The 12,146-nt window shown below is 48.7% G+C and overlaps 1 protein-coding gene across 1 annotated transcript; it reads right to left on the bottom strand.

Moving 5' to 3' along the window:
* Positions 1-541: 541 nt before the first annotated feature.
* Positions 542-11,680, bottom strand: QSOX2 (quiescin sulfhydryl oxidase 2). The gene is made up of 12 exons (XM_039345048.1): positions 11,361-11,680; positions 8,001-8,101; positions 7,664-7,712; positions 7,392-7,500; positions 6,979-7,069; positions 6,429-6,574; positions 5,556-5,696; positions 4,592-4,721; positions 3,867-3,989; positions 3,586-3,736; positions 1,506-1,694; positions 542-1,329 (listed from the first exon to the last, which is right to left on the bottom strand). The coding sequence occupies exons 1-12, from the start codon at positions 11,641-11,643 to the stop codon at positions 794-796; spliced, it is 2,049 nt and encodes a 682-aa protein (XP_039200982.1). The 5' UTR covers positions 11,644-11,680; the 3' UTR covers positions 542-793.
* Positions 11,681-12,146: the final 466 nt, after the last annotated feature.

Below are 12,146 nucleotides of genomic sequence, written 5' to 3'. Positions count from 1 at the left end.
CAGGTGTGGCCTTACTAGGGAATTTATAAAGTGATCCTAATACTTCACGTGATTTTGATTCTATACCTCTATGCCAAGGATTGTATTAGACTTCATCTATACGGATTCCAGCCATCTGCTGATACTCTGCCTTAGTTTTGTGTCCCCCCTTTCCATTTTTTGTATTTGTCCTTTTTGTCTTTCAATTTATCAGAGAGATCTTTATGCAACCACGCTGGTTTCTTCTTGGATTTCTTGTTTTTCTTTTTCAATGGTATATTGTGCCAGACTGGGCTTTTATGATCATATTTTTCAGAGTTTCCCAGGCTTCTTGAGTTATTTTCCCCTTTAGGGTTTTTATCCGTGGAATTTTCCTTAGGCTGTCTCTGAGTTAGTCAAAATCAATTCTTTTAAAGTTTAAGACACTGGCTGGATTATATTTTACAGTTGGCATCTAAATTTTGAATCTCCTTGTTTTTACATAAGCACCTGTTTAACACCCTCCTGGCACCCTGATTTTCTTGAACCATTTCATAAACCACTGCACACCAGCTAGCCCAAGGAAGAAGAAGACCACTAGAACCGTTTTAATGTTCTTCAGAAAAACACCTTTTTGTACAACGTTCCAAATTCAGAGTGTCCACCGGCAGCAGAACACCAGTGAATGAGGATGAGGAACAATGGCACGGTCGCTTGAAAACGAAAACGTTGTGCCGTTAAAAAAGAAAAAAAAAATCCGATTCCCTGCTCGCCGAGTTGCAGGCGAGCAGAAGAGAGCCATTTCCAGGCCGAAAGTTGATTTCCACTGGATCCGCTATACGTAGGGACGGTTGTGTCTCACTTTCCAGCGCTTGGATCTCACGCGGAAGAAAAAGAACATGATCATTAAGAATAAAGACGACGTTACGTAGAGGACGATGCAGAGGCTCATGTCGATGTTGGAGAAGCCGACTCCCAAGAACGACACTGCCTGCTTCCTCTCCTGCTCGGCCATTGCGCCAGCCGGCCTTTTCCCCGGATCGATTATGGAGCCCTCCTTGGCGATCCCGTGGTCCGGCCCTTTGGACTCTGAGCCCAAGGGCTTCTGCGGAAGGTGGCCCGTGTTGGCCTCCCTAGCAGCTTCCTTCGGAAACGCCTCTCCTCCACCTTGGCGCTTTCGTTCGTCGGCGTTGTCGGCTTCCTCCAGGTAGGTGTGGACAAGGTTGCGGCTGCCGTAATGCTGTTTCAGGAACTGGAGCACCTGTGTCTTGTCCCAGGCAGGAGGGCCTTGGGTTGCCTTGTGGCACGCGGGGCAAAGGGCCCGGGGGGGCCACTGCACTTTGGGGAACTGGGGGTCTTCGCTCAAGTCCCCTGTTGGAGAAGAGGAGGGAGAGACGGGAAACATCAGGGGGTGCATTAGTTTAGGAGCCCACATTGATCAACTGACTTTTTATTTATTTACCAAACTTATTGACCAAAAAAACCCCAACCAGTTATCAAGACAGGAAGAAGCACTTAAAAGCGCCAAGTTGTCCCTTGAAAACTACCTGCCAGCCGGGCGTTCACCACATTGTGCGTCTCCCAGAGCCACAGCACAGCTTCGTCCCAGCTCTTCACCAAACCCAGAGACGCTCCGGCCATCTCCGCGAAGTGATCTGCGCAGGCTCGGCAGCCAAAGAAATCCTGGACGTATCTCTGCATGACCTGGAGAACCACCCGGGGATTGTCCTCAAAACCTGCAAGGGAGCAGCGACGTCAGCGGAGGGTCTGCGGAGGGCTTCCCTGGCGGGGCACAGGAGGAGCTCCCGTCCGCCTCTCAGCCGGCTCCAAGCGAAAGAACCGGGACGTTTTCCTTCCTCCTTTGGAGAACCTGCATCTGACTTTGGCCAGGCTGCATTTAGCCCGAGTGTTTCTCCCTTCCGGGTTGTTACTTTCGGCTTATAGGCAGTCCTCAACTTAAAAACATCCGTTCAGTCACAACAGCACTGAAAAAAGTGACTTATGACCATTTTTCACACTTACGACCACTGCAGCCTGCCCCATGGCCGTGAGATTAAAATTCTGATGCTTGGCAAGTGGTTCATATTTATGACAGTTCCACTGTCCCAGGGTCACATGGTCCCTTTTTACGACCTTCTGTCAAGCTGGATTCACTTAGCAACCGTGTGACTAACAGGTGCAGTGATTCATTTAACAATGGTGGCAAGAAAGGTTGTAAAATGGGGCAAAACTTGTTTAACAAGTGTCTCATTTAGCAATGCAAATTTTGGTTGTAAGTTGAGGACTGCCTGTTATTTTTAGTCTAACCTTAGCTGCCCAGCATTGTGACTGCCGAGTTGGGCAGCCATCAATAAACACTTGAATATTATTCTATATTCTTCCTTTCTCTGCCAAGAGCCGGGAAGAGACAGGGGAAATAACTCTGAGCCAGGGTGGAGCTGGTTTCTTGTTCAATCTTCCCTTCTGATCCACCTGCTTGTTCATGGGACACATTGCTGATCTTCCTGGATCTGGGATCTTAAGGCCAACAGGGTAAAGTCCCTCTGGGAAACAGCATTTATTCCAAACGTTCTGGGCAGAGCCCTTCCCCTGAATTCTCAATAATTACACGGAAAGAGGCTCTGACACGGAGATTGCGTGTGTTTCATTTATTAGCCCCCTGCATCTTGCAAACAGATGTCATGTCTCTTGACCTAATCCTTCCTTCCTCTTTCCCGGCAAAACTGCCTCAATTCTGGATCACTCTAATCTTTAAAATGGGCACGAACCATAAAACTCCACCTGTGGCTGGGAGGATTAGGGGCCCTCTAGGAGATGGGAATTAAAGCAAGCAATAAGAAGAGGAAACCCTCGAAGACCTAATCCTGCTGCTTCAGCCTGACCCAATTCTCCCCTTACAAGAAACGGTCGCATCACAACCAGGCTGGTGGAAATGAACACACCGAGCTCTAAAAATGGGTTGAAGGTTCCAACCTGCTCCCAAAGGAGAAAATCTGGGTAAAAATGACCCAATTCAAACTCCGTTCCAGCTGTAGCTCACTGCCGGGGAGGCTTCTTGCACCGGGACATTAACGGAGACACTCTTTAGTTTTGAAAGCCACAAACCCACGTACTTTCCTTTTTATGCGGATGTTGGTTGTGGTCACAGAACAGGAAACACGTGTTCAAAGCAGGATGATATTTCAGTGCTAACAGCCTCAAAATTAACAGACTCAGCACAGCCTCTGGATTTCCCAGATATTACTCATAGATTTTCTGAGGAGGAGAGTCCATAATATTTGCAAAATATAAAGGAATTGGACTTTTTAAGCTACGTCTTTCTATGTACAAGCTGTTCCACTGGTTTGTTCGGTCAGGAAATTTCTTCTTGCTTCTAGCTTGGATTGCTGATAGATGAGCTCCCATCTGTTACTTCTTGTCCAGCCTTCAGGGGTTTGGAAAATAGGCTGAGCCCCTCTTGTCTGGGACAGCCGCTCAGGTATTGGAAGACTGCTATCCTGTCTCCCCTGGCAAAGCCTGAGTCGTTTGCTCAACCCATATTAAAGCAGCTGTAGTGCCATTTAAGTTCCCCTCCCTCCCTGCCAGCCACTCTTCGCCCACGGAGGTGTTCCCCCACCCCTTTCTTACCTGTGTTGAGCAAGGCTCTGGGCTGGGCTGCTGCTTGAACTGTTAACGAGTGGAAGATCTTCCAGAAGGAACAGGTGTAACCTCTCAGTCCCACCTGGCTGCCCTGACACCCGACCCACTGGAGCCGGCTGGGCAGGAAGAGGCCTGAGATCTAGAAAGGGGAAAGAGCGGCATGAGGCCCCACTTTCACGCAGAAATCTATTGTAGTACAGCTCCTCCTCCTCCTCCTCTTTTCCCCCTTCCCCTTCTACGGCCCCAACCAAAAACTAGTCGTAGCTTACATGCATTTTATTGTTGAGCAGGTCCAGGACGGCATCGTAGGGGATCCGGTCCAACGGGAGGCTCAGCAGCCACACCTGTAACGTCTCCAGCGACTTCATCACAGGCTGACGGCCAGGAAAGAGCTGAACGAAAGACCAAGTTAACGGCACATTTGCAAGGACTTTCCCAAAACTTTCTTCCCTTGCCCTGAAGCTGCCAGGGGTGCCGGTGGGGAAAACAACTAAAAGGCAACCCAACCAGGCTTCACGAATTACCAGGTACCAAAAGCTGAAACTAAAGAAACTGAAGTTCAGCTATTCTGTTTCAAAGGGATCAGCTGCGGAGGACACCAAGGAGAGCAGTTGACCGAATGGCAGGAGATGCCTGGTTGTGACACCACACACAGTATAGCCCAAAGCACACATTCGGCTAGAAGTGCCCTGGGGATGGGCTCCAGCACAAGTCCAAAAGCTCGGAAGACTAAACTGGTCCTGGTGACCGAATTGGATCCTGCAAATCTCCTTGGCACAGACTTAGTTCTCAAAGGGCTGTAAAAATGCACGCAGAAATGCAGCCGTGGAAGTCCTGGTTCTCATTTGGCCTTTCTGAACGGGCTGAAGCAGGAATCCCGTCTGCTCCTTCCCCATAAATGCATCAAAGGTTCATCCAGTTAGGCAAGGAGAGTTCCTGCCCAGCGTGATTAACTGCACACTGCAAACACAATGGAAAGACTGAAAATGTTTACCTTGGCTAGGACTATAACGACATCTTTCAAGGCCCTCAGCGCAGCCCCTTCCAAGGTTTTGTGGGTGGCCATTTCGATCCTGAACAAATAATGCAGCCCAGATTCAAGGTCAGCCATATATAATTTGGACCTGAAAAACAGAGAGACGCGGATACTTTAAAATGTGGCGGGTTTATTTTGCCTGCACAAGTGAGGAAGGTAGGAATACTAAAGACATGAGATTTATCTTTAGAAACTTCTATTATTAGGCCACTGTTGTCAGTATGCCCGTTTTGTTTATCCTCAGTGGATTGAAACTCAGATATTTTTTTTTTAGCAAAGATAAGTATTAATAATAATAATGAAGTAGGAAGTCAAGCTATTCTCCAGAGCTCCTGAAGGCAGGACCAGAAGCAATGGAGGAAAACTAATCAAGGAGAGAAGCAACCTAGAAATAAGGAGCAATTTCCTGAGAATGAGAACAATTCATCAACGGAACGGCTTCCCTCCAGAAGTTGTGGGCACTCCATCCCTGGAGGCTTTCAAGAAGAGACTGGGCAGCCATTTGTCTGAAAGGCATAGGGTCTCCTGCTTGAGCAGGGGGCTGGACTAGAAGACCTCTGAGGTCTCTTCCAACTCTGTTATTCTCTGATTTATTTTATTTAGAGGTAAATTTACACTGGGCAGCCTAGTAGCACTTCTTTTGCAGGATCCAGAATTGGCACATTTATATTTCAAGCCTTAGAGAAATTTATGGCACTGATTTCTCTTTGGAAACCCACCAAAAGTGTCCAACTAGTCCTGCCCATGTTTGAAGTGCAGCCTTTGGAATACTGGAAAAGCTCTGGGGAGGTCCACTTGCACCCCCAACAGGCGGCCCAGATTACTTAAAACCACCATCCACTGGGACCACCCGTTCAGGAGCGGGAGAAAAGCCAACACTGAAAAAAAAAAGCTCTTTAAAGAGAACTGGGGTCCTGCTTACGGGTCAGATTCTTTCCATTCCTTCGTGTCTGTGTTTCCTGGTCTCTTTGGCTGGAGAAGAGGGAGTGGAGAAGCGAGTTTCCTTCTAACTCCCGGGAGTGACTTTAAATGGGAAGAAAAGAAAGACCGGAGAGGCTTCAAACTGTGTATGGAAGGACAGTGTAAAAGTTAAAAAAACCCTCAAGCTCAACAGGCGAGTCGCTACAGAAATTCAGCTGCTGCTGGCTGCTTGCCTGAAATGCCCCTTTCAGCCCCCAATAAATGCCACAGGGGCAGTCCTCGCCTTACGACCATTTGAAATTACAGCGGCACTGAAAAAAGCGACCGCTGTTCACACTTGCCACCGTTGCAGCCTCCCCACGGTCGCGTGATTGAATTTTGCACACTTGGCAACTGGTTCATATTTATGACCCTCGCAGTCTCCTGGGTGTGTGTGTGTGTGTGTGTGTGTGTGTGTGTGTGTGTGTGTGTGACATGATCCCCTTTTGCAACCTTCTGACAAAAGAGGTCAATGGGGAAGCCGGATCCACTTTGCAACCAGGCTAGTAACTTATCAACTGCAGTGATTCACTTAAGAACTGTGGCAGTTGTCATAAGTCGAGGACTCCCTTTATTAAGGTGGTTTAAGAAGACGTGGACAACTTATCTGTAGCTGCTGGGTTGCTAACTGAACAACTGCAGGATTCACTTAGCTTTCATATCGTGTTTCTCAACCGTGGCCACTTTAAGACGGGCAGACTTCAACTCCCAGAATTCTCCAGACGGCATTCTGGGAGTTGAAGTCCACCGATCTTAAAAGTGGCCACGGTTGAGAAACATGACTTGAAGGTCTCGGAAAAGCAGGTCCTACAGACTCACATCCATCCAGACTTACTTGTTAATTAATCCATGGGATCCATTGGGATAAATCAGGTACAATGAAGGGACCGAAGTAACACCAAGCTTTTTAAGTAAAGCTGTCTCAGAATTTAGAACCCGTTTGACAGCAAGGTTTTCATACTGAGCCAGGTCCAAGATCACCTGGAGGGGAAAACATACCGAGTTACCAGGGCTGCTGTGAGTTTAGTTAGGACTGCAAACAGAGGCAAAGTGAACTTCAACTACCAGAATTTCCCAGCCAGCATGGGAGTTGAAGTCCACAAGTCTTCAAGTGGCCAAAGCTGGACACCCCGGCACAGGCTCTCCTGCTTGAGCAGGGAGCTAGACTAGAAGACCTTCAAGGTCCCTTCCGACTCTGGTATTTTGTGTCCTTCTTTGGAGTATGAATGAAGTTGGGCATAAAACAAATTGCTTTGTCTCTCTTCCAAGCTTACAAAGTAAAAGCCGGAAGGCTTGATGAGGGTTGATTCCAATCAGGGGTAGGTGAGATGTAAGCCACCCTCACATCTAAAGGACTGGGACGTTCCCTTGCCTGGTTACATTACCTCTCGGCCGAAGTAGGAGCTCCCGTCTTCAAAAATAATGGCGGTATAATGCTGGCTGTGTTTACTGAAAAGGGAAAATACTTCTTCTGGCCTGTTAAGAATAATTAAGAATGATTAATTAAGAACTAAAAAAAAAATAAAATCTTATAATTGTTTATGCAGCTTTTGAGAATAATCATCTTGAGAAGCAGGAAGTAAATAGCTGTAATAAACAAATAAACAACAAATCTTGTTATTTGACGTTCTGAGGATGCCGTGACACGCTGCTGTTTTTGGGGTGGTCCTGCTTTGGTTTTTCATGATGCTGAGAGCACCCAGGACCCCTCATTCTCCTTTATTGGCACAAGCAAAGCCTCCCCTGAGCCCCTTTTTTCAGCAGGTGGTCCTGGGAGGCAGGCAAGGAAGGGACTCACAGAGTTGGCTCCAGATTGGGGCACGCGGCTGGCTTCGCTTCCCGGGAGTGGTTCTGCAGAAAATCAATCATTGTTTGGCGGATGGTCTGAAGGTCCCGATCTGAGGTTGCTGAGGAAAGAGAAGATGGGCCTGTGTCCTGAAACGGAGCCTTTCTGGGCATCTGGCAAAGCTCTTTGCTTATCCCTCCCGGAGGAAGACAGGAGGAGGAAGACGCAGAGTCGTTGGGAGGGACGGATCCTGAACCAGAAAGGGCACCCACAGGTCAACTTACCGTGATGATTTTCTCCAACTGTAAACTGCTTGGTGAAAGCTTTGAAATACTGGAAGGGAGGGAAGGGAGAAAAGAAAAGGTTCTGCTTAGAACAACCCAAACTAATAAATCGCTGAACGTAGAACGCTCCGACTCTAAATATATTTATTATTAATCAACCACATGTTTTAAAACTACAAAAAAAAAAAAAACAGAAGTCAACAAAGAAGTGCAGAGCAACTCAGATGCGAGGAGCAAAGGAGGACCCCAGTTCTGGATTAAAATTTCCACGGGAAATCCTTCCCCACACCTTTCACACCACCTGGAGCCAAATCAAAGGATGCTGGGAGGTGCTTACCCTGAAAGTTGGATAATACTGAATCCCATACTCTTTGCACTGCTCGTAGTTCTTCTCATCTCCGCAATCCAGCACGCCAATCCGGATAGCGGGCTCCCACTCTGAAAGGAAACAAGGGGTGGGAACCTTTCATTGGGGCGCAGAAAGTGTGCACCCCACAATTCCAAGGCTCTCCACATCTGGGAAGACACATTGCCTGCATTTTCCCAAGCAGGTTCCCCTCCGCAAAGCTGGGTTCCCAGATGTAGGCAGTCGTTGATTTACAACCGTAATGGAGCCCAAATTTCCACTGCTAAGCAAGACTGATGTCCAATGAGTTTTGCTCCATTTTATGACCTGTCTTGCCACAGAGGTTAAGGGGATCACTGCAGTTGCTAATAACATGGTTGTTAAGTGGCTTCCCCCTTGATTTTGCTTGTCAGATGGTCCCCAAAGGTGACACTGCGATTGTCATAAATGCAGGCCAGTTGCCAAGTGTCTGAATTTTGATCATGGGGCTGCTAAAATGATTGTAAGTGTGGAAAACAGTCCCTTTTTTCCAGTGCCGTTGTAACTTCAGTCATTAAACAAGTGGTTGTTAAATCTACAGGCTTTGGACTTGACCCTGCAGACCAAAGTAGAAGAAATACATAAGGGCTCAAAAGCTCACTTTAGTGCTAGTCAACCCAGACCAGGCATTATAGAAAGGAAAGAAATTAAAGCAGCATTTATGCCTTTTGTCAATCTGGGAGTTGAAGTTCACGCATCTTAAAATGACTAAAGTTAAGAAACACGACTAGACTATGTGAGACAGAAAGATTCTACAGAATAGAATAGAAAGGTAAGTAGTTTTAAAAGAAGCTTGTTCTTTAACAAGCACAGATCCAAAGACAAAATGAGCATATTTGAAAACCCCAAGAAATAAAACCCATCCTTTAAAAAAATGCAATTTTTCTTCTATAAAAAAAGGGTGGGAACTTAGAAGCATCATTTATTCCTCAAATTTATGCAGTCTCCCATCTCGCCAGAAGCGACTTAAAACCCCAAGCCAGATGTTCCTTGCAGGGCTGCAAAAATATCCACTTTCTCTTTGTTTTCTTATTAAAAAGATGTGGCATTTAGGAACAGGGTGCAAATGGCCATTGTAGACGGGACGCTGTCCACGCAACAGGCGCCAGGATAACCATCAGCATCCCGGAACAGATGGGCACAATAGGGAATGAGCTAGTTTGTTGCTAAAAAAAGCACAAGCCTGAAACTGTTTGGCTTCGGGTTATCTGCTTCATTCATGATCACGGCTGTTCTTCTCTTCTTCCCCCCTCAACCCCCCCATCTCCAGCCCTACAACTGCAATGAAAGGAGCCTTACAAAGGACATGCAAATGTTGTTTGTCCTTTTCACAATGCAATCCAGCCTCAACCCAAACACTTGGTTAAGTGCGCCAGCTGGGAAGCAGGTCTGGGCCATTCACAAAAGGCAGAGGGGAAAGGAAAAGTTGGCTTCTCAGGTTACAAGAGGGGGGTCCTGGGACACTGCAACTGTCATAAATACAGTACACGCCAATGGCCAATCTTTAGAATTTTGATCATGTGATGATGCAAGTGTGAAAAAGGGTCAACGTCACTTTTTTCAGTGCCATTGTAACTTTGAATAAGTCGAGGACTCTCTGCACTGCTTCTCAGTAACTGTAAGAAAGCAAACTGTGATGATATAAGACCAGCGTTGGTCAACCTCAGCAACTTTAAGATGAGTGGATCTCAACTCCCAGAACTGCTAGGTGGGGGATTCTAGGAGTTGAAGTCCACTCATTTTAAAATTGCTGAGGCTGACAAACACTGTGTTAGGCTACTGACTATAAGAGGCAGCTTCCTACGCGCTTGCTTTGCACAAGGTGCACCTTTTAAGCCAAAGTGGCTGCCAAACCAGAAGAACTAGCTGCTAAATAACAAACATTTCAAAATTTCCGACATTTCTTCACCATCCAAAGGTTCCCACGCCAAATACAGTGTGTCCTCTCAATGCCTTCCCAATGTTTACTCTCTTTAAGCCACTACAAACTAGAGGGAATGTGTGGAAAGAGCGTGCTGTTGCACAAAGCCTGCAAATGGCCCCACTCAGCTGAACACATAAAAGAGACCACACTGTTATAGACACGTTGCCTTACAGTGTTTACAAAATATGCTTCCCTTCTCAACTGCTGAGATATTATTTCAGACTGACACATCCATTTCTGATTGGACAAAAGGCATCTATGCTCCAATGCAGCCCATGAAACGGGGCAAAAGATTCCCAAAGTTTCTTTGATGGGTAATATTCAGTAATAAAAAATCAGTATTCTCTGGAAACTACTTTTTCAATGACATGAGGATGCTAGGAGTGAACCTGCAATGCAACAAATATATGCAAAATACAGTAAGTTCATCCTGGAGAAAACCTGTCTATGGGGCTGCTAAGAATCGACACTGATTTGATGGTGCATAGTCAACCAATCAAGTGAAGAGTACAGGAGCCTTCAGAACTTGTTGGACTACAAGTCCCAGCAGCCTCGGCCAGAACGTCAATGGTGAGGTCTCTGGGAATTGTGGTTCAGCTGTCTGAAGAAGTCTAGTGTTTCTCACTTCCAACTCTCCCATGATAAGAAGGCAGGAGGACATCTTGCCTCAATGAAGCCCATATCTTTCCACACTGCCCACGCCAGCTGGGAGTCAGCCCACTGATCCCCCCCAGAACTCTGGGCCTCAGTTGTATCAGGAGATCTTTGAAGGGGGATCTCTGCAACCAAAGGACCTGCTCTACTGCTCCGCAGGGTCCTGCCCATCCATGGACATAGGATCCAGCCTATGGAGAAGCCCTGGAGCATCTTTCTCCAGATGGGCAGCCGGCAGAGGAGATGGCTAAGTCCATCACTCCCGTCCCCCCCCCCCCAAGGAGGGAATGATGGGAGTTGGAGGTCACCATTTCTGGAAGATTGCTCGGAGAGAGTAGAGGATTCGGTGCTTATTGTGGAATAATAATAAAAAAATCTGGAGAGTGGAAAATTACACTTTGCAAACTCTCTCAGCTTGCAAAGGACCTTCCTTCTTGGGCAAATGGTTGCAAGTTCTCCTCGGGGTCCGGAACCCTTAGAAGGAAGATCAAAGGGATCGGGGAGGATGCGAAAACGACCCCCCCCCCGGCCAGGATCGCCCTGCAATTAAACGCCCTTTTCCCACGAAGCGGCCTTTTCAGCCCCGCTTCCCCAACCGGGCGCCCTCCAAGGCGATCGCCTCCCCTCGGGCTGGGGATGATGGGCAGGAGGGCGCTGGGTCGGGCAAGGCAGGCTGTGCCAAGGGGGCCTCTTCCCGGAAGGCTGGACTTTCTCCCCCATCCTCCCCGGCTCACCGTGGACGTCCCCCGCCAGGGCGCGCCAGGTGGGCGCGAAGGCCACGCAGTGTCCGCAGGACGACGAGTAGAACTGCACCAGCCAGGCCGAGGCCGCGTCCCGCAGCGCCTCCCGCACCGAGCCGCCCTCCAGCACCCACACCGGGTCCACGCCGGCCTGGTACAGCCCCGCCCCGGCCGGCGAAGGCGCCGCCACCGCCAGCAGCGCCAGGAGCCACCGCAGCGCCCGCCGCGGCCCCAGGGGCGCCGAACCGGAACCCAGCCCCGCCGCCGCCGCCGCCATGCCCGGTGCGGAAGGCCGGGCGCCACCCAGGCCTCCAGGCCGCCCCTGGCAACGGGCCGCCGGCCCTGGAGACGGGGGCGGGCTCTCCGCACCGCCCACCGCCCAATCAGCGGCCGAGGCGGTCCGGGGGGCGGGGCTTCCCGGCCTCCGTCAAGCGGGCGCTCTTCGGCCGGGGGACTTTTGACGCGGAAGGCGGATTCCGCCTCGCCTTCGGGTCCGGACCTCGGAGCCCATCATCCCCAGGCCGGCTTCCTTTCCCCTTCCCCTCGGGGCGGACGGGCGGCTGTTCTTCGTTTTGGCGTGATTTGCAGGAGAGACTTTTAATTTTCTTTCCTTTCTTTCTCTTCCTTCTTTCTTTTTCTTCCTTTTTTCTTTCTTCCTTCCTTCCTTCCTTCCCTTCTTCTTTCTTCATTATATTTTCCTTCCTTCCTTCTCTCCACCTTCCTTTCTCTCTTCTCTTTCCCTTTCCTCTCCGTCTGTCCTTGTGCCTTATTCACTTTCTT

Source organism: Crotalus tigris, unplaced genomic scaffold (assembly GCF_016545835.1).
Source record: "Crotalus tigris isolate CLP2741 ecotype Arizona unplaced genomic scaffold, ASM1654583v1 scf7180000017940.1788314, whole genome shotgun sequence".
NCBI classification, from domain to species: domain Eukaryota; kingdom Metazoa; phylum Chordata; class Lepidosauria; order Squamata; family Viperidae; genus Crotalus; species Crotalus tigris.
The sequence above is the reverse complement of the archived record's forward strand: the minus strand, read 5'-3'. Positions and strand labels throughout refer to the sequence as shown.